The following is a 19,486-nucleotide window of genomic DNA, read 5'->3' on the forward strand; positions in this document are numbered from 1 at the left end:
TCAAATAGCTTTTGCGGGGCAACCTCTTTATCAAGTATAGCACAAGAACAGGCCGTGTTAAACTAAGGTTTAGAAGGTTTAGGTTGAGAAAAACAATGAAGAATGTACGCCTCCATTCCAGACACTATCACCTCTGTTATGCGTTCAGCACAAAGAGATGGGTCTCTGACACGGAAACAGTAATCATTTCAGGGAAAATCAGCATAATACTCCTCAGGTCCCCTTAACTGGCAGAGACAAAACGCCAGAGGCACCTCCGAATAGAGGAACCTGGGGAGGGATTGAAGAAATAGCACAAGATACATAAATGAGGTTGTGATCGGAGGAGCCGAAAGGACAAGATAGGGTAACAGCATAAGCTGAAGTATTACAGGTAAGGAAGAGATAAATAATGTTGGGCTGCCTTAATGTGGTTTATATGCAGTCAATGCTTAGATTACGTCTGCTATTCTAGGCACTGATATCACAGAAATTTCATTGTTAAAGTGTTCAGCTTGAATTTCTTCCTACCACTGTGATGGAAATGTTTTATATAAAGTAGGACTGAGAAATATCTCACCTTTGCCCGTAAGCTCAAGGCAAGTAGGTGTATTACTTGGGGAAGCTTTTCCTTACTCAAAAAAAGTTTAAGTGTTGGATAACTTTCCTTGTCTTTCACTTAATCATGTAGATATATTAGAAAATTCTCTCATGTCTTATTTTCATTTTATCAAAATGGATCATATTTTTAATTTGGATTTTCCTGACTATGAATGCAATTTACTGACGCTCATTCATATTTTCCTAAATATTGTCTTCCTTCCTGATGAAGCCTTGGGCCACACAACTGTCCTCAGTTTGATATTTTTTTTTGTTTGCTTATGACCTGCACTAAACCTAGTTTAATTATGAGAGTTGAGGGGTCTTCTATTGTCGTAACAGAAATTTGTGTCGTCACCAGCATCACTGAAGATCCGTTGCGAAAGAGAGGAGACAAGTTACTTAATGGTTCTTTGGGTACCTACAAACAGCCTATACCAAGGAAGGACAGGTTGATAGCTGGAGTGGCATGTGGTCTGAGTCCCCCATTTCCTCTTGGAGTATAAGCGTAAATTTAATAAATTCGTGTCAAGCCATCGAGTCCAGTTCATAGTGTCCAGGGACATGTTAGCCCTGTCCTGACAGGAGGAATGTATGTGGAGTTGAGATTTACATTGGAAATCAAGAAGATAGAGCCGAAAGCTACATCTGAGGCAAGGTGATAGAGAGATGATGAGAGTAGGGAGTCAAAATGCTTGAGGCAGAGAAGGAGAAAGAGGTGGTGTTACTAGAAGCAGAACATGAGAAGGCGAAGATGTATTAATTAAGGGGCCCTATCACGGATTTCATGGTAAAATCGAAAAAAATCACCATTTGAGGTTTGTCTCTAAAATAAATACCATCATATGGCAATATCGTGTTCAAGTTTGAAAATGTTTGGAGCACTAGAAATGCTTTAAACGGGGCTTTAATAATTGGTTTAAATGTCCCACGCGCAGCACATGGATTTGTTTACATCGCAGAAATGTCCTATAAACTCTTCCCTGTAGGATATATATGATTTTCATGATTTTCATTTTTGAAATTATCGTACCCTGGAAGGGTGCAGGCTCCTCTCTAAGCAGCCAGTTACCAGTAGCTCGCGGGCTGTCGAGGAGAGCAGATGTATGTCAAATTGATGTATGATCCGCCCCTTCATACTCCACTTTACATTACTTTTCGTTGCTGCTGGACACAGTTATCACTATGGGGAGACACAGCAAGCTTCGTAAGTCACAGAAACTCAAAATAGAGGCTGCTAGGAGGTCACTAGAAGCAAAAAGAAGGACGCACAGACAGGCTGACACCGTCCAACCCGTCCCGCCTGCAACGAGTGACGTAAGGAATGAGGATGCAGTTCCTCCCGCCCGCACCTCAAGCGCAGAGAAGCGAAAAAGACTTTCTTACAAGGAAAAAGAAGAGGAATTGAGTGAGGAGGAGAATCTCATCCACTGATGCTAATCCTTGCCATCATTTGTGCCCAAAGTCAGAACAATCATGGTGCTTTTACGAGAAAGCCAAGGCAAAGGGAGAAACACCACCGTCGCACACTACCATGCGAGTAAAGTTCGATCTGGCGCCAGAGCAACTAGAAAACGTGAAGAAAGTCTATACGAGGCTAACCACAGATGAAATGATGACTAGATGTATGCGTGGAAAGACTCAAAATGCCAATGAATCATTGCATGCCAGAGTGTGGAATTACTGCCCAAAACATATAAACACCACGAAGGGCAGGTGGACTTTGCTGTGGCCACAGCCGTCAGCAACTTCAATGTTGGATATCTGGCCAGTGACATACCACTCACAACCTCCATGAAAAGGTACCTGGACAAGAAAGACTCGCAGATGAATGCCCCAATCAAGAAAAAGATGAGGAATAAGAAGCTGGAGAAGGAGCTGGCTTATGAAAGAGGAGCGCACTGAGCATGGGAATCTTCGCTCAACTTTAGAGGCGATTTTCTCGAATGTAAGTTATTGACCTTTATGTGTTTTTTCTCCTTTGTTTCTCAACCAATCTTCTTCATCTTTTCTGTGTATGTAGAACTTGAAATTCTCTAAAAGATTGTCAGTCTAAATATTTATTACAGATTATATATTTTTTGGTACCACTTGAAATGTCTACCATTTTACGCACAATACAGAATCACTTGTTTTAAAAAAAAATACTGCAAAATTTGAGTACATTTTAAGAAAAACAGACTTACAGAAACTTTGCAAAAATAATCAACTTTCAGCATGTAAATTTACAAAAGTCTATATTTTACCAATCACGAGAAATATCAAATTTTATTAACTTTTCTTAAATTAGTCATATCTCCCAAATTAAAGGATATTTCCTTTTCTTTTTTCAGGGGCTGTTGCATCACACTTACATGTAGTATTAGGCCAATTTGTGATATTCAAAATAAATTAGTTTAATTAATATGATTTTTTTTCCATAATCCCGTCAAATCCGTGAGGGGAAGAGGTTGAGAGGAATCGATTATTTGAGTTGGAGATGATTAGAAGAGAAATTATATCACCTCATGGCTTGGGAAGAGGAAAAGGAGTTAGAGAAGATGCTGCAGAAACCCAGATGGTGAGGAATTTCAAATAAATTGATTAAAGCAAAGTCATCGAATGGTTTAGGTTTGAGTAAAGGACTCAGAGTTTGACTGACCTCAGGAAGCCCTCCACCTACATAAACTGAAAGCATGCAACACAACACTCCTAGGTATAGCATGCCCCCAATTATTTGTGACTTTAAATATTCTTGGCACTTTTAATTGCCCTACATCGTACACAGGTTCTAAGATCCCCCAGAGGCCAGTGGCTTTAAGCTTGTCTTCGAGCCGATATCAGGAAAGCAATGGGGTCTACCCAGTGTTTAGTAGTGAGGTTTAGTGACAAAGTCCTGCTTTCTCATCCGTTGGTGTTTCACCGTTCCCCATGAGGTCTGGTTTGGACTGGTGAGGCTGATAACGTCCACTTCTGTGCCAGGCCTCTGTTGAGATTGCTGTTAATGTATTAACCCATAGGGAACGGGTGGGCGGTGATCAACGCTCTGATCCCGGCTAGGCATGTATTTCGATATAATGCCTTCTATTTTTTTTTTTTTTTTATCTTTTTCAAATGAATCGGAACATGTCATGAGTACTTTTAGTGGAGAATCACTATGTCAGATGTTTTTTTTTTTTTTTCATCCGAAGGAAGAAAATATATAGTTTGACCTGTGTCCGAATTCTTACGCTAAAGACCACATCCCACACAGCACGATGTGAGGCGATCGCGCCATGAATCAGCAGGATTTGCAGAAAAAAAATAACTATCATGTAACATCATGTAAAAAAAATCAAGAGTAGTGAAACATCGAGTAACACTCTAGACTAGAGCGTACCATGGTTGTCGTCCACTTTTCCCGATTCATCCTGAAAAAAATAGTAACCCTTATTTTTTTGTGATTTATCACAAAAAACCGTTACAAACCTAACGTATCGATATTGGTGTATTCATGGCTTCCCAAAAACTGTACGACAATCCAGATAAAAGCACGATAAGCGATCAAAAGCTGAACAATGATGGAATGATAACATAACTAACTTGTAAAAAAATTACATCATCCATCGTTGTTTACAGTTGCAAATCTTAGACGATAATAACATGATAAACACGATTAGTCAAATGAAGGTTTTGTAGGCCTCCACTGTGGCCATAAAGTGCAGTGTAATGTCAAAATGTGGACCTGGTTCCAGTGCCTTTCTCCAATTTGTGTCTTGTCTACTTATTCGAGGTGTAATTCGCTGCAATATTTCATTGAACATGGCATGGTCGACCAGCAGATAATATGTGTAGGAATCAGGGTCATATTCTTGGAGCTCTGGCAGAAGTTGGTAATAGTGGCCATACTGTTCTTTCTCTCTGCACAATCCACGACCTAGCAAACCACTTTCTGGCCTTCCTTCCTCGCTTCTTGTGTCGTTGGTCAATGTTGAGTAGATGAGTTAGATAAATTTGAATCTTGAGGTTCTTGATCAGCAGACTATTAATTTCAAGTTCATCCGTGTAGTACTCATGTGCTTGGGAGGCATGAGAAGGCCTATGTGGCCAGGCATGTCCTGCAGGGGATGGCGTCCCAACAACATTGAGATTACAACAATAGTAGAAAATATCACTGTGTGTTTGGTACCATAAGCCAAAACTTGACACTCCTGCGTCATTCAAATAATGTCTTCTTTTTTTTTTATCTTGATTTCTGCTGACCGCCTGCCTGAAATCATCATACCCAAACACTACTTCTCCTCCAACATTGTTAAGGCCTCAATGTCAGTGAATCCTTTTGTCCTTGTTTAATTATGGGATTCACTAGCCATGATGAAAGCACTGTGAAGATTGCTGACTGTGGTGAGTATTAGCTATGGGCACGTGACGCTGTATCAGTGTTTATGAACAATGCTATATAATTTCCTCAGCTCTGGAGTAGAGATGATATAAAGCTGCCTTTCCGCGTGACAACACGATACTGGCATATCCGTCCCCGTAACCAATAAAAGAACTGTTCGGCAGGTTAGCAACCTTCAGCCGCCAACCGCCTCGAATCTTTATGGCGCTGTTTAACGTCGGTTACTATGTGAGCGGGAAGGTTGGTATGGAGGTTGTTTCTACCAACATAGACAACAACATACTTCTATGATCCGGCTGCCGCGCTCAGAGAGCTTCCTCATGCCCAGGATACACCAGGAGTTATGAGGAATTGTGCTGTACCACTAAGAAGCGAATGTATACTCAAACGATACGACATTGACAGAGGAAACATGTGTGCCATTGTAGCAAGAAACCGTGTCCCTTGAAAAATCGTGTACCATTCCTACTGTGCATGCGCCACCAAAGGAAAAATGTATGCAGCAGTCAGTATGCCTCTAGTCACCACCATGAACAAAGACAAAGAGTGCATGGATGTGTGTCTGTCGCACTCTTTCCTGTTTTATTCCTTTTTTCTCTTGTGACGCCTGTTATCTTCATATAGAAAACGTAAAAAAAAAAAAAAAACATTTTGCCCCTATCCTCTCTCTCTCTCTCTCTCTCTCTCTCTCTCTCTCTCTCTCTCTCTCTCTCTCATAATGTATGTATGTAAGTGAATATTACATGTAAGATGACTCACAGCAGTAGGTGAAATAAAATTATCATTATTAATAATAATAATAATAATATTATTATTATTATTATTATTATTATTATTATTATTATTATTATTATTATTATTATTATTATTATAATCATCACCATTAATCTCTCTCTCTCTCTCTCTCTCTCTCTCTCTCTCTCTCTCTCTCTCTCTCTCTCTCTCTCTCTCTCTCTCTCTCTCTCTCTCTCTCTCTCTCTCTCTCTCTCTCTCTCTCTCACTCCTCGTCTGACCACCGTGGTGATCAGACAGGTGGTAGTACCATTTGTCTTGGAGGGACCACGGCTGCTACGTCAGGGCTTCAGGTCATGGAGTACTCGGGCCCTGCTACGTATTCCATGCTTGAGGGCGACCTACGGCTGAGCGAGGCAGCGGTCCAACGACCCGGCACATCACAACTCCCGGTGTCTTCTCGTCGGTTAATTATTTCTAGTCAGGTGAGTCACGGGCAGCCCCTTCAAAAGGCTCGCCCGTCCACTGCACCTAAATAGTCATCTTCAAGCTTCTACAGTGGAACTGTAGAGTCCTTCGCGCCTCGTGGGGGGAACTCCGAGCTTTGCTGTCGGAGTTCTCTCCAGCCTGTGTAGCTCTACAAGAGACTATGCTAGGTGATAATACTTATTCTAGTCCTCCTGGTTATCGTGCCTGTTTTAGTACTCCTTTCCCTGACCAGGGCCACCACGGTGGCACAGCTATTCTAGTCCGTCAGGATATACCTGTTATCCCGTTACAACTTAACTCTCCCCTTCAGGTGGTTGCTGTTAAGGTCTTTATGGGACGACTGTACACCATTTGCAGTTTATATCTCCCTCCTCGGCTTCCTGTCTCCAGGGGTGAGCTTGACGGCCTGGTGCGTCAGCTGACTCCGCCTTTTCTCTTGTTGGGAGATTTTAACGGCCGTCACCCATTGTGGGATGAAGGTGCTAGTAATCCTCGTGGGGTTTTAATCGGTTCCTTTATTGAGGATGAGGGATTGGAGATTTTAAATTCTGGGGATGTCACACATTTCCATAGTCCTACTGGGACTTTTACAGCTATCGATCTTTCTATATGTACATCTAATTTTTTCCTTGATTTTAATTGGCGGGTCCTACCGGATTTACACGGTAGTGACCACTTTCCTATTATATTGGAATCTGTGAACTCTGAGCCACAGTCCCGGCCCCCACGCTGGGTTTTAGACAAGGCAGATTGGCCTCGATTCACAGACCTTAGCTCTTTTATCTGTCCGTTCGCTGACTTTTCTACTTGTGCTGAGGCTGTTGATTATTTTACCGATTTTTTAATTTCTTTAGCCCTTCAGACAATCCCTACAACGTCAGGTCGCTTTACTAAGCGTCCCGTTCCTTGGTGGAACGCAGCATGCACTGCAGCGGGAAAGAGAAACGGGCACCTTTCTCTCGTCTCCGGCGACATCGTGGGGACCCGCAGTGCTTGGAAGCTTTTCGGCGCTGCCAAGCTCAGGCCCGTTGCGTTTTGAAAGAGGCAGAAAGAGCCTCGTGGAAAGCCTATGTCTCTTCCATAAACGTCCACACCCCTCTTACGGATGTCTTCAGCAAAGTCCGCCGAATTGCTGGGAAGTATTCTGCTCCTTCCCCACCAATTTTGTTGTCTGCTGGGCAGACCCTAAAAATGTAGCCGACCTCTTCGCGGAGCACTTTGCCAGTGTTTCCCAGAGGCATCCTGCAGCTCCGGGCGCACGTCACCGCCAGAGAATGGAATCTCTCAGCATAAACTTTTCTTCCGCTGGAGGGGAGTCTTATAATGTCCCTTTCTCTGCTTCCGAGTTGCGGACTGCTTTGTCCCAGTGTCACGACTCTTCTCCTGGGCCAGATGATATACCTTATGCCTTCTTGCGCCACATGTCTGACACTGCTTTTAACTTTCTTTTAAATCTTTATAATATGATTTGGCATACCGGTGACTTTCCATCTTCTTTGGTTGTTGCAGTGGTTATCCCATTTCCGAAGCCTGGGAAAGATAATCTCCAGGCTACGACGAACTACCGTCCTATATCTTTGACATCCTGCATTTGTAAAGTTTTAGAAAAGATGGTAAATGTAAGACTCATGTGGTACTTGGAGAGGGGGAAGTACTTCTCATCGGTACAGTACGGCTTCCGAAAGATGAAGTCTACTACTGATGCCCTTTTATCCCTAGAGTCTTTCATTTGTGAGGCCTTCGCTAATCACCACCATCAAGTAAGTCTTTTTTGACCTGGAGAAGGCCTACGACACGGCTTGGTGTCATGGTCTTTGTTTAATTTTGGCCTTCGTGGCCATCTTCCTCTTTTTATCCAACAGTTTTTATCCAGACGTGTTTTACGGGTTCGAGTGGGGAGTGTTCTCTCTGAGGCTACTGCTCTAAATGACGGTGTTCCACAGGGAAGTATTCTTTGTATTACAATTTTTGCAGTCGCCATAAATGGTGTGATTAATACTCTCCCAGATGGCATTCACAGCTTCTTATATGTTGATGATTTATGTATTTCATTTGCTGCTGCTAGGATGTCATTGATTGAGCGCAAGCTCCAACTGGCGATCAATAGGGTGTCCAGTTGGGCCAACATGAACGGTTTTTGATTCTCCATCTCGAAGACCGTAGCCATGCATTTTTGTCGCAACCGTGGTGTCCATCCAGACCTGGATTTATACCTCACCAATAGACGCCTCTCATGCGTGGAGGCGACTTGATATCTTGGCATTTTATTTGACAACCGTCTCACCTGGGTTCCCCATTTCCGTTCTCTTAAGGCGTCTTGTCGGCAGGCATTATCCCTTCTTCGGGTTTTAAGTCACACCTCTTGGGGTGTGGACAGGGACACGTTACTGCTGCTTCACCGCATTTCGGACATCTCCAATACCTAGTTTTCTAGTGGATGCTGGTTTCTGGCAGCTCGACCTCCGGCGCCAGTCTTCGATGCTCCGGTGTTGGTTTAGCACCCATCGTCTTCCCGATTCTGTCCCTTGTCTGTCAATGTTGCGGGACTTGCGTTTGCAGGCAAATGTCACTCGACCGAGTCTCCCTAAACCTTTTGGCCTTTTTGGCCTTAGAGTTGCAAATCTCATGGCAGAGTTATCTATCGACCCCACTCTTGTGTACTTTTTCCGGCTCCCACAAGTCGGTTATTGGCAGCTTCCTGTTATCTCATTATGCCCTGCCATGGATGGCAAGAAGGATTTTCTGCCAGCTCTGTCCCACACACGGTTTTTAGAACACTTTTTTTATGCATTCTGATGATATCCCTGTTTTTACTGATGGTTCCAAATCCGACGCAGGCGTTGGATTTAGTGTGGTTTTCCCCTCTTTTTATCGGTCTGGCAGCCTTCCTTCAGTGGCATCCGTCTTTACTGCGGAGCTGTCTGCCATAGTCCTAGCTTTACAATTAATTTTTACGCTACCGGTTTCGTCTTTTACAATTTTTGGTGACTGTCGCAGTGCTCTTACTTCTCTCCCTTGCACTATATCCTTTAACCCTTTGGTTTTATCAGCCCTGGACTAGCTATACCTTCTTACACAACGAGGATATCGTGTTGGGTTCTGTTGGGTCCCTGGTCACGTTGGTGTTCCAGGGAATGAACATGCAGATCGCCTCGCTAAAGACGCAGCAAGTCGCGCTCTATCTACTGCCTCTGTTCCGTTTCGATATGTCTTTCCTCTAATTCGTGAGGCAGTTCCAGCAATTTGGCAGAGGAGATGGCTAACGGGGGTCGCAACCTCGAAAATGGGAGAGATCACTATTTCCTCTATCCCTCACTGGACATACACCCATGTTCTGGATCGACGTTTACAGACTTTATTGGCGCGACTGCGTATAGGTCACACGTACCTTACACAAAGGTACCCGTTGACCAGGGACCCTCAGCCTTACTGTGATGACTGCCTGGTCCCACTTACCGTGTGGCACTTATTGGTAGAGTGCCCTAGTTTGATAGAGTTACGACACCGCTACCTCTACCGCTGTCGCGGTAGAGATAGCGATGTCTATTATATCTCAAAGGTCCTAAGACCAGAGTGCCTGGCCCAAGGCCATGATGTTTTTAGATTTTTGGGAGAAGCTGGCCTTCTCCCAAAGCTATGAATTTTATTCTTATTTTATTAGGTATTTTAATATTTTATTTAGTTTTATTGTCTTTTTTTTAGTTTTTAAACTACTGTATTTTTTTTAACTGTTTTTAGACATTTTAAATTTTTGAAGCGGCGCCATATGACCTTGGCTGTTGCAACTCCCGGTGTCTTCTCGTCATTTCATTATTTCTAGTCAGGTCAGTCACTGGCAGCCTCAAAAGGCTCGCCCGTCCACTGTACCCAAATAGTCATCTTCAAGCTTCTACAGTGGAACTGTAGAGGCCTTCGCGCCTCGTGGGGGGAACTCCGAGCTTTACTGTCGGAGTTCTCTCCAGCCTGTGTAGGTCTGCAAGAGACTATGCTTGGTGATATTATTTATTCTAGTCCTCCTGGCTATCGTGCCTTTTTTAGCACTCCTTTCCCCGAGCGGGCCCACCACGGTGGGATAGCTATCCTAGCCCGTCAAGACACACCTATTGTCTCCTTGCAACTCAACTCTCCCCTTCAGGTGGTTGCTGTTAAGGTTTTTATGGGACGATCATACACTATTTGCAGTTTATATCTCCCTCCTCGGGTTTCTGTCTCCAGGGATGAGCTTGACAGCCTGGTGCGTCAGCTGACTCCGCCTTTCCTTTTATTGGGAGATTTTAATGGCCGTCACCCATTGTGGGATGAAGGTGCTAGTAATCCTCATGGGGTTTTAATCGGTTCTTTTATTGAGGATGAAGGATTGGATGTTTTAAATTCTGGGGATGTTACACATTTCCACAGTCCTACAGGGACTTTTACAGCTATCGATCTTTCTCTGTGTACATTTAATTCTTTCCTTGATTTTAATTGGCGGGTCCTACCGGATTTACACGGTAGTGACCACTTTCCAATTTTATTACAATCTGTGAACACTGAGCCACAGTCCCGGACGCCATGCTGGGTTTTAGACAAGGCAGATTGGCCTCGATTCACACACCTTAGCTCTTTTATCCGTCCGTTGGCTGACTTTTCTTCTTGTGCTCAGGTGTTGATTATTTTACCGATTTTTTTTATTTCAGTAGCGCTTCAGACAATCCCAAGGACATCACGTCGTTTTACGAAGCGTCTCGTTCCTTGGTGGAACGCAGCATGCACTAGAGCTGTGCAAGAGAAACGGGCGGCTTTCTCTCGTCTCCGGCGACATCGTGGGGACCCGCAGTGCTTGGAAGCTTTTCGGCGCTGCCGAGCTCGGGCCCGCCGCGTTTTGAAAGAGGCACAAAGAGCCTCTTAGAAAGCTTATGTGTCTTCCATTAATGCCCACACCCCTCTTATGGATGTCTTGCTGGGAAGTATTCTGCTCTTCCCCCACCAGTTTTGTTTTCTGCTGGGCGAATCCTAGGACTGTCGCCGACCTCTTCGCGGAGTACTTTGCTAGTGTTTCCCGGAGGCATCCTGCAGCCCCGGGCGCACGTTACCGCTAGAGAATAGAATCTCTCTGCATAAATTTTCCTTCCTCTGGAGGGGAGTCCTATAATGTCCCCTTCTTTACCTCCGAGTTGCGGACTACTTTGTCCCAGTGTCATGACTCTTCTCCTGGTCCAGACGGCATTCCTTATGCCTTTTTGCGTCACATGTCTGAGAGTGCTTTTAACTTTTATTAAATGTGTATAATATGATTTGGCATACCGGTGACTTTCCAACTTTATGGGCTGTGGTAGTGGTTCTCCCATATCCTAAGCCTGGGAAAGATAATCTTCAGGCTACGAAATATCGTCCTATATCGTTGACGTCCTGCATTTGTAAAGTATTAGAAAAGATGGTTAATGTAAGACTCATGTGGTACTTGGAGAGGGGGAAGTACCTGTCCTCGGTACAGTACGGCTTCCGAAAGATGAGGTCTACTACTGATGCTCTTTTATTCCTAGAGTCTTCTATTTGTGAGGCTTTCGCTATTCACCACCATCAAGTAACAGTGTTTTTTAACCTGGAGAAGGCCTACGACACGGCTTGGTGTCATGGCATTTTACAGTCTTTGTTTAATTTTGGCCTTCGTGGCCACCTTCCTATTTTTATTCAGCAGTTTTTATCCAGACGTCTTTTACAGTATCGAGTGGGGCGTGTTCTCTCTGAGGCTATTGCAGTAAATGATGGTGTCCCACAGGGAAGTATTCTTAGTGTTACACTATTCGCAGTCGCCATTAATGGTGTTATTGATACTCTCCCAGATGGCATTCACAGCTCCTTATATGTTGATGATTTATGTATTTTATTTGCTGCTGCTAGGATGTCACTGATTGAGCGCAAGCTCCAACTGGCGATCAATAGGGTGTCCAGTTGGGGTAACATGAACGGTTTTCGATTCTCCACCTCCAAGACCGTAGCTATGCATTTTTGTCGCAACCGTGGTGTCCATCCAGACCTGGATTTATACCTCGCCAATAGACGCTTCTCATGCGTGGAGGCGAACTCGCTTTCTTGGCCTTTTATTTGACAACCGTCTCACCTGGGTTCCCTATTTCCGTTCTCTTAAGGCGTATTGTCGGCAGGCATTATCCCTTTTTCGGGTTTTAAGTCACACCTCTTGGGGGTGCGGACAGGGACACGTTGCTGCTGCTTCACCGCACACTCATACTTCCCAAGCTGGAATACGGCTGTGAGATCTACTCATCCGCAACGGATGCATGATTACGCACGCTTGACTCCGTGCATCATGCTCGGGTCCGCTTGGCTACAGGTGCATTTCGAATATCTCCAATACCTAGCCTTCAAGTAGATGCTGGTTTCTGGCCGCTCGACCTCCGGCGCCAGTTTTCAATGTTCCGGTGTTGGTTTCGCACCCACCGTCTTCCCGATTCTGTCCCTTGTCTGTCAATGTTGTGGGACTCGCGTTGGCAGGCAAATATCTCTCGACCGAGTTGCAAATCTCATGGCGTAGTTATCTATCGACCCCACTCCTGTGTACTTTTTCCGGCTCCCATGAGTCGGTTATTGGCAGCTTCCTGTTATCTCATTATGCCCTGCCATGGATGGCAAGAAGGATTTTCTCCCAGCTCTGTCCCACGCACGATTTTTAGAACACTTTTTTATGCATTCTGATGATATCCCTGTTTTTACTGATGGCTCGAAATCCGACGCAGGCGTTGGATTTAGTGTGGTTTTCCCTCTTTTTATCGGTCTAGCAGCCTTCCTTCAGTGGCATCCGTCTTTACTGCGGAGCTGTCTGCCATAGTCCTAGCTTTACAATTAATTTTTACGCTACCGGTTTCGTCTTTTACAATTTTTAGTGACTGTCGCAGTGCTCTTACTTCTCTCCCTTGCACTATATCCTTTAACCCTTTGGTTTTATCAGCCCTGGAGTGGCTATACCTTCTTACACAAGGAGGATATTGTGTTGGGTTCTGTTGGGTCCTTGGTCACGTTGGTGTTCCAGGGAATGAACACGCAGATCGCCTCGCTAAAGAGGCAGCAAGTCGCGCACCATCTCCTGCCTTTGTTCCGTTTCGAGATGTCTTTCCTCTAATTCGTGAGGCATTTGCAGCAATTTGGCAGAGGAGATGGCTAACGGGGGTCGCAACCTCAAAAATGGGAGGGATCACTACTTCCTCTATCCCTCACTGGACATACACCCATGTTCGGGATCGACGTTTACAGACTTTATTGGCGCGACTGCGTATAGGTCACACGTACCTTACACAAAGGTACCTGTTGACCAGGGAGCCTCAACCTTACTGTGATGACTGCCTGGCGCCGCTTACCGTGCGGCACCTATTGGTAGAGTGCCCTAGTTTGATAGATTTACGATACCGCTACCTCTACCGCTGTCGCGGAAGAGATAGCGGTGTCTATTATATCTCAAAGGTCCTTTGACCAGAGTGCCTGGCCCAAGGCCATGACGTTGTGGAACATCCATCGGCAATACTGAGATTATAGATCTTGTTTTTGCTCATAATGCAGTAATATATGATGAGTCACTGAAGGTTCCACTAATGGCTCTAGAGGCACTGCATGAGGAGGTGAAGCCTGTGGGACTCCAGGTTTCCTGGCCCAAGAACAAGATTCAGGTGTTTGGAGGCTTACTAGTTGAAACAGTACTGTCTGCCCATGCGTGTCGTAAGGACATTGAGATTTCGGAAAATTTCACATACCTTGATAGTGTAGTGCGTACCGATGGTGGTTCGAGCCAGTAAGTTGTACGGCGGATTGGTCTGATCCAGGGCGTTATGGACTCGCTCAACGCGAGTATTTGGTGTTGTCTGTACCATTAAAGACGGTCGAAGATTCGGATTTTCAAATTGCTGTTGTTCCCTGTCTTATTCTACGGTTGTTAGACATGGACGCTGAACACCGATCTGAAAAGGTGAATTGATGTCTTTGGTACTATATGCCTTTGCAGGATTATGGGGTACCGTTGGTATGACTGTGTCCAATCAACGATTGCTCCGTGAGAATGATTCAAGGCCACTTACTAGCATAGTCCGTGGCTACCTTCCTATTTTTATTTAGCAGTTTTTATCCAGACGTCTTTTACGGCTTCAAGTTGGGAGTGTTCTCTCCGAGGCTACTGCTCTAAATGTTGGCGTCCCACAAGGAAGTATTCTTAGTTTTACATTATTCGCAGTCGCCATTAATGGTGTTATTGATACTCTTCCAGATAGTGTTCACAGCTCCTTATATGTGGACGACTTGTGCATCTCTTTTGCTGCTGCTAGGATGTCACTGATTGAGCGCAAGCTCCAACTGGCAATCAATAGGATGTCCCATTGGGCCAACATGAACAGTTTTCGATTCTCCACCTCGAAGACCGTAGCCGTGCATTTTTGTCGCAACCGTGGTGTACATCCAGACCCTGATTTATATCTCGCCAATAGGTACCTATCATGCGTGGAGGCGACTCGATATCTTGGCCTTTTGTTTGACAACCGTCTCACCTGGGTTCCCCATTTCCGTTCTCTTAAGGTGTCTTGTCGGCAGGCATTATCCCTTCTTCGGGTTTTAAGTCACACCTCTTGGGGTGCGGACAGGGACACGTTGCTGCTTCTTCACCGTACACTTATACTTCCCAAGCTGGCATACGGTTGTGAGATATACTCATCCGCAACGGATGCACGGCTATGCGTGCTTGACTCCGTGCATCATGCTGGGGTCCGCTTGGCTACGGGTGTATTTCGGACATCTCCAATACCTAGCCTATTAGTGGATGCTGGATTCTGGCCACTCGACCTTCGGCGCCAGTCTTCGATGCTCCGGTGTTGGTTTCGCACCCACCGCAGGTGTATGTCAGTCGACCGAGGCTACCTAAACCTTTTGGCCTTCGAGTAACAAACCTCATGATGGACTTGTCTATCGATCCCATTCCTGTCTTCTCTTTCCGGCTTCCACGAGTTGGTTATTGGCAGCTTCCGGTTGTCTCAATATGCCCCCCTGCCATGGATGGCAAGAAGGATTTTCTACCAACTTTGTCCCACACACGGTTTTTAGAACACTTTCCTTCCCATTCTGATGATATCCCTGTTTTTACTGATGGTTCCAAATCCGACGCTGGCGTTGGGTTTAGTGTGGTTTTCCCCTCTTTTTATCGGTCTGGCAGTCTTCCTTTAGTGGCATCCGTTTTTACTGCGGATCTGTCTGCCATAGTCAAAGCTTTACAAATAATTTTTACTCTCCCGGTTTCGTCTTTTACAATTTTTAGTGACTCTCGCAGTGCTCCTACTGCTCTCTCTTCTTTTATTTCCCTTCACCCATTGGTTTTATCAGCCCTAGAGTGGCTCTATCTACTAACTAGAAGAGGATATCGTGTTGGGTTCTGTTGGGTCCCTGGTCACGTAGGTGTTCCCGGGAATGAAGATGCAGATCGCCTCGCTAAAGAAGCAGCAAGTGAATTTTATTTTATTTTATTTCAATATATTGTTTTATTTAGTTTTAGTTGAATAGTATTTTTAGTTTTTTCCCTTTTACTGTATTGTTTTTAATTACTTTTAATTAGTTATATATATATATATATATATATATATATATATATATATATATATATATATATATATATATATATATATATATATACACACGTTTGTTTCATCTCATTTATTGTAGCGGCGCCATATGACCGTCGTTGATGCGGCGCCATAAACTAAAATCCAATCCAATCCAGCATAGCCTGTCAACGCCAACGGTGACTATATGGGTATATGTGGCACGCTACCCGAAGACGATCCTGAATATCGGGTTTGCTCCGAAAGGGATAACCCAGCATGGAGGAGGCCAAGGGAACGTCCATAGAACTGACAGCTGCAGCAAGCCGATGCCTCTTGCTGGGAGTTACTTGGTACAAGAAGAGAGTGTGCATGCAGATTCGCGAGGCGTGACCACCTAGAGTGGCGCCATAGGGTAGGCGAGGCGACGCGCCCCACGGCGTATCCTCCCCATAAAGGTCGATTCACACACATCAGTGACGTATCCGTACCGTGTCCGTTCAGTGTCAATGATATCTGTGTTGTTTCCGTGACGTCCGTGGGGCTGCCGTACACAGTGAAAGCAGTGTTTTCCAGGATGGCAAAGTTTTCGGACGTGGAGTTGGCAATGATTGCCATAATTCTTGATGAAGAGGAAGAGGCAGAACAAAAAGAGAATATGAGATGAGGTGGTGTGGTGTGATGTGTTTGACTACTGTACACAATATTAAAAAGAGTACTTACCATCTACTTTCATTTCTTCTCCTATTTTATTCCATATATCTTGTTTAAAGTTGGAATCCATATATTTTGGTTGTGAGAGATCATACAGAACAGGATGGTTCCGCACCAGTTCAATGAGTAGTTCGTCATCAATAGCTTCCGGCGTTCGTGAAAATTTGAAAAATGTTGGTGGCGACGATATTCAGTTTCACGGAACGGAGACGTAACGGTCACTGAGAGTCAAAACACGGTACTGCGCCGGACGTGTGTGAACGCGTCAGTCAAATTCAAAGTAACGATATTTTTTTTTCACTGACACTGAAGCACTGAGTGGATACGGCACTGATACGTTACTGATGTGTGTGAATCGACCTTAATTGATTGATTAATTGTTCAATGCCTCAAAAACTTAATTTTTCCATCTATCAACTCGACACAACCTTCCAGACAATTATACCCGCTCTTCAAAGACACTTAACTGTCTCCCTCTTCTACACTGAATATCCTCGGTCTGTCATTTACTCATATTCTTAAGGGGAAACTTCACATTTCATCTCGCTCAAATAGGTTCTATGAAGTTAGGCGTTCTGTGCCGTCTCCGCCATTTTCTCGCCCCTTCAACTGGTAACTCTGTACAAGAGCCTTATCCGTCCTTGTATGGAGTACTTTTCGTATGTTTAGGGGAGGTTCCACTTACACAGTTTTATCAGATAGGGTGGAATCAAAAGCTTTTCGTCTCATCAACTCCCCTCCTCTGATTCTCCTTCTCACCGGCGAAATGTTGCTTCTCTATCTTTTATTGCTATTTTCATGGTAACTGCTATACTGATCTTGCTAACTGCATGCGTCCCCTTCTGCAGCCTCACTGCACAATGCTTTCTTCTTCCTCTTACCCCTATAACTCTACTCTCTAATGCAAGAGTTAGCCAGTATTGTCAATCATTCATACCTTTCTCTGGTAAGCTCTGGAACTCCCTGTTTACTTCTGTATTTCCATTTTCCTATGATTTGGCTTCTTTTAAGAGAGATGTCTGAAGACATCTGTCCCTGAATTTTAGTTAACTCGTGTTTTTTAAGGGACCTGGCAACTCAGTGGGCCTTTTTTCATATTCTGTTGCCGTTATTGATATCATTCATATTATTAGGGGTAGTTAGTAGGTGAAGTAGTAGTAGTAGTAGTAGTAGTAGTAGTAGTAGTAGTAGTAGTAGTAGTAGTAGTAGTAGTAGTAGTAGTAGTAGTAGTAGTAGTAGTAGTAGTAGTAGTAGTAGTAGTGGTGGTAGTAGTAGTAGTGGTGGTAGTAGTAGTGGTGGTAGTAGTAGTAGTGGTGGTAGTAGTAGTAGTAGTAGTGGTAGTCGTAGTAGTAGTGTTCAATGCCTCAAAGCTCAATTTCTCCATCTATGAACTCGACACAACCTTCCAGACTTCTATCCTCCTTTCTTCATTTATGATACTCAGGTGTGCCCATCTTCTAGACTGAATATCCACAGTTTGTCCTTTACTCATATTCTTAACTGGAAACTTCTCATCTCATCCTTACTAAAATAACTTCTCTGAGGATAGGCGTTCTGCTGCGTCTCCGCCAGTTTTTTTGCCCCTCCAACTGCAAATTTTGTACAAGGGCCTTATCCGTCTATGTATGGAGTACTTTTTTGCATATTTGGGAGCGGTTCCACTCACCCAGTTTTATTAGAAAGGGTGGAATCAAAAGTTTTTATTCTCATCAACAGGCCTCCTCTGACTGACTTTCTTTAGCCTCTCTCTCACCGCCGGAATGTTGTATCTCTTACTATTTTTTTTATCACTATTTTCATGCTAACTGCATGCCTCCTCTCCTCCTGTGGCTCTGCTGCACAAGGCTTTCTTCTTCCTCTCACTCCTATTCTGTCCAACTCTCTAATATAAGAGTTAACTAGTACTCTCAAACATTCATACTTTCCTTTAGTAAACTTGCTGTGACTTGATTTCTTTTAAGACATTTATCCCTGACTTTTGGATAACTCTTTAATATTTAAGGAAACTGGCAATCCAGTGGGAATTTTTTTCATTTATTTTTTTTTTTATTTTATTTTTTTTTCTTGGCCAGTCTCCACTCTTACCTAAAATAAGTAGCAGTAGTAAGAGTAATAATAGTAGTAGTAGTTGTAGTAGTAATAGTACTAGTTGTAGTAGTAATACTACTAGCTGTAATAGTAGTAGTAGTAGTAGTAGTAGTAGTAGTAGTAGTATATTTAATAGAAGAAGAAAACAGAAAACTTCAGGGATATGAACATCATTGCCATAGTCATTATTGGCAACACACACACACACACACACACACACACACACACACACACACACACTCTCTCTCTCTCTCTCTCTCTCTCTCTCTCTCTCTCTCTCTCCACCACATCTACCCACCTTTATATAGGAGACAGGTGGCAGAGACTTCTGTGAGTTGGCGTGCTGAGTGGACAGAGTGAGGAGCGAGGTGACGCCCAAAGTAACTCGCGCCGGCACCGCCTCAGGCTTGATCCAGAAGCTGATCCAGGACATGATGACAATGAGGCAGGTGGGGATATAAGTGTGGAACAGATAGTATCCAAGGCGACGCTTGAACGTGAATATAACCTCCAGACACGTGAAGTTACCTGAAGTGGAAGTGCAGTAGCGTGTTTATCTCTCGTGCTGACCTGCTACGTATGTATTTACCTAGTTGTAGTTTTACAGGGCTTGGGCTTTACGCTCGAGTGGCCCCGTCTCCATATCTACATTTATCCAATTTTTCTTTAAAGCTATGCTATGTACCTCTACATGAAACTTGGAAAAGTTGAGAGTATTATGTATGTTTGTGTAGATACGAGAGAGAGAGAGAGAGAGAGAGAGAGAGAGAGAAGGAATGAGGGTGTAATTACATTTCTTTTCTATCATGAACATAGACCCAAAATAACACTTAAAAAAAAATTGCCTCCAGAGTAACAACTGCTAATACTTTTCTTAAAAGATAAGAGCTGTGGACTCTATCACTGGGACAATAAAAGTGAAAATAAAGGAGTAACAATTATTCGAAGAGGTTGAGTG

At 44.0% G+C, this 19,486-nt stretch overlaps 1 protein-coding gene and 1 long non-coding RNA gene across 2 annotated transcripts in view; one reads left to right on the forward strand and one right to left on the reverse strand.

Moving 5' to 3' along the window:
• Window positions 1–19,486, reverse strand: part of LOC123502161 (glycine receptor subunit alphaZ1-like) — a 65,717-nt gene that overhangs the window by 22,270 nt on the left and 23,961 nt on the right. Inside the window, exon 3 of the mRNA XM_045251390.1 lies at window positions 18,827–19,056. Within this exon, the coding sequence (XP_045107325.1) occupies window positions 18,827–19,056 (230 nt within the window). The remainder of the gene's footprint in view (window positions 1–18,826; window positions 19,057–19,486) is intronic.
• Window positions 2,466–2,983, forward strand: LOC123502162. Its single transcript, XR_006673809.1, has 2 exons — window positions 2,466–2,527; window positions 2,913–2,983. It is a non-coding gene; the product is annotated as an uncharacterized LOC123502162 (long non-coding RNA).

This window comes from Portunus trituberculatus, chromosome 10, assembly GCF_017591435.1.
Source record: "Portunus trituberculatus isolate SZX2019 chromosome 10, ASM1759143v1, whole genome shotgun sequence".
Taxonomy (NCBI): domain Eukaryota; kingdom Metazoa; phylum Arthropoda; class Malacostraca; order Decapoda; family Portunidae; genus Portunus; species Portunus trituberculatus.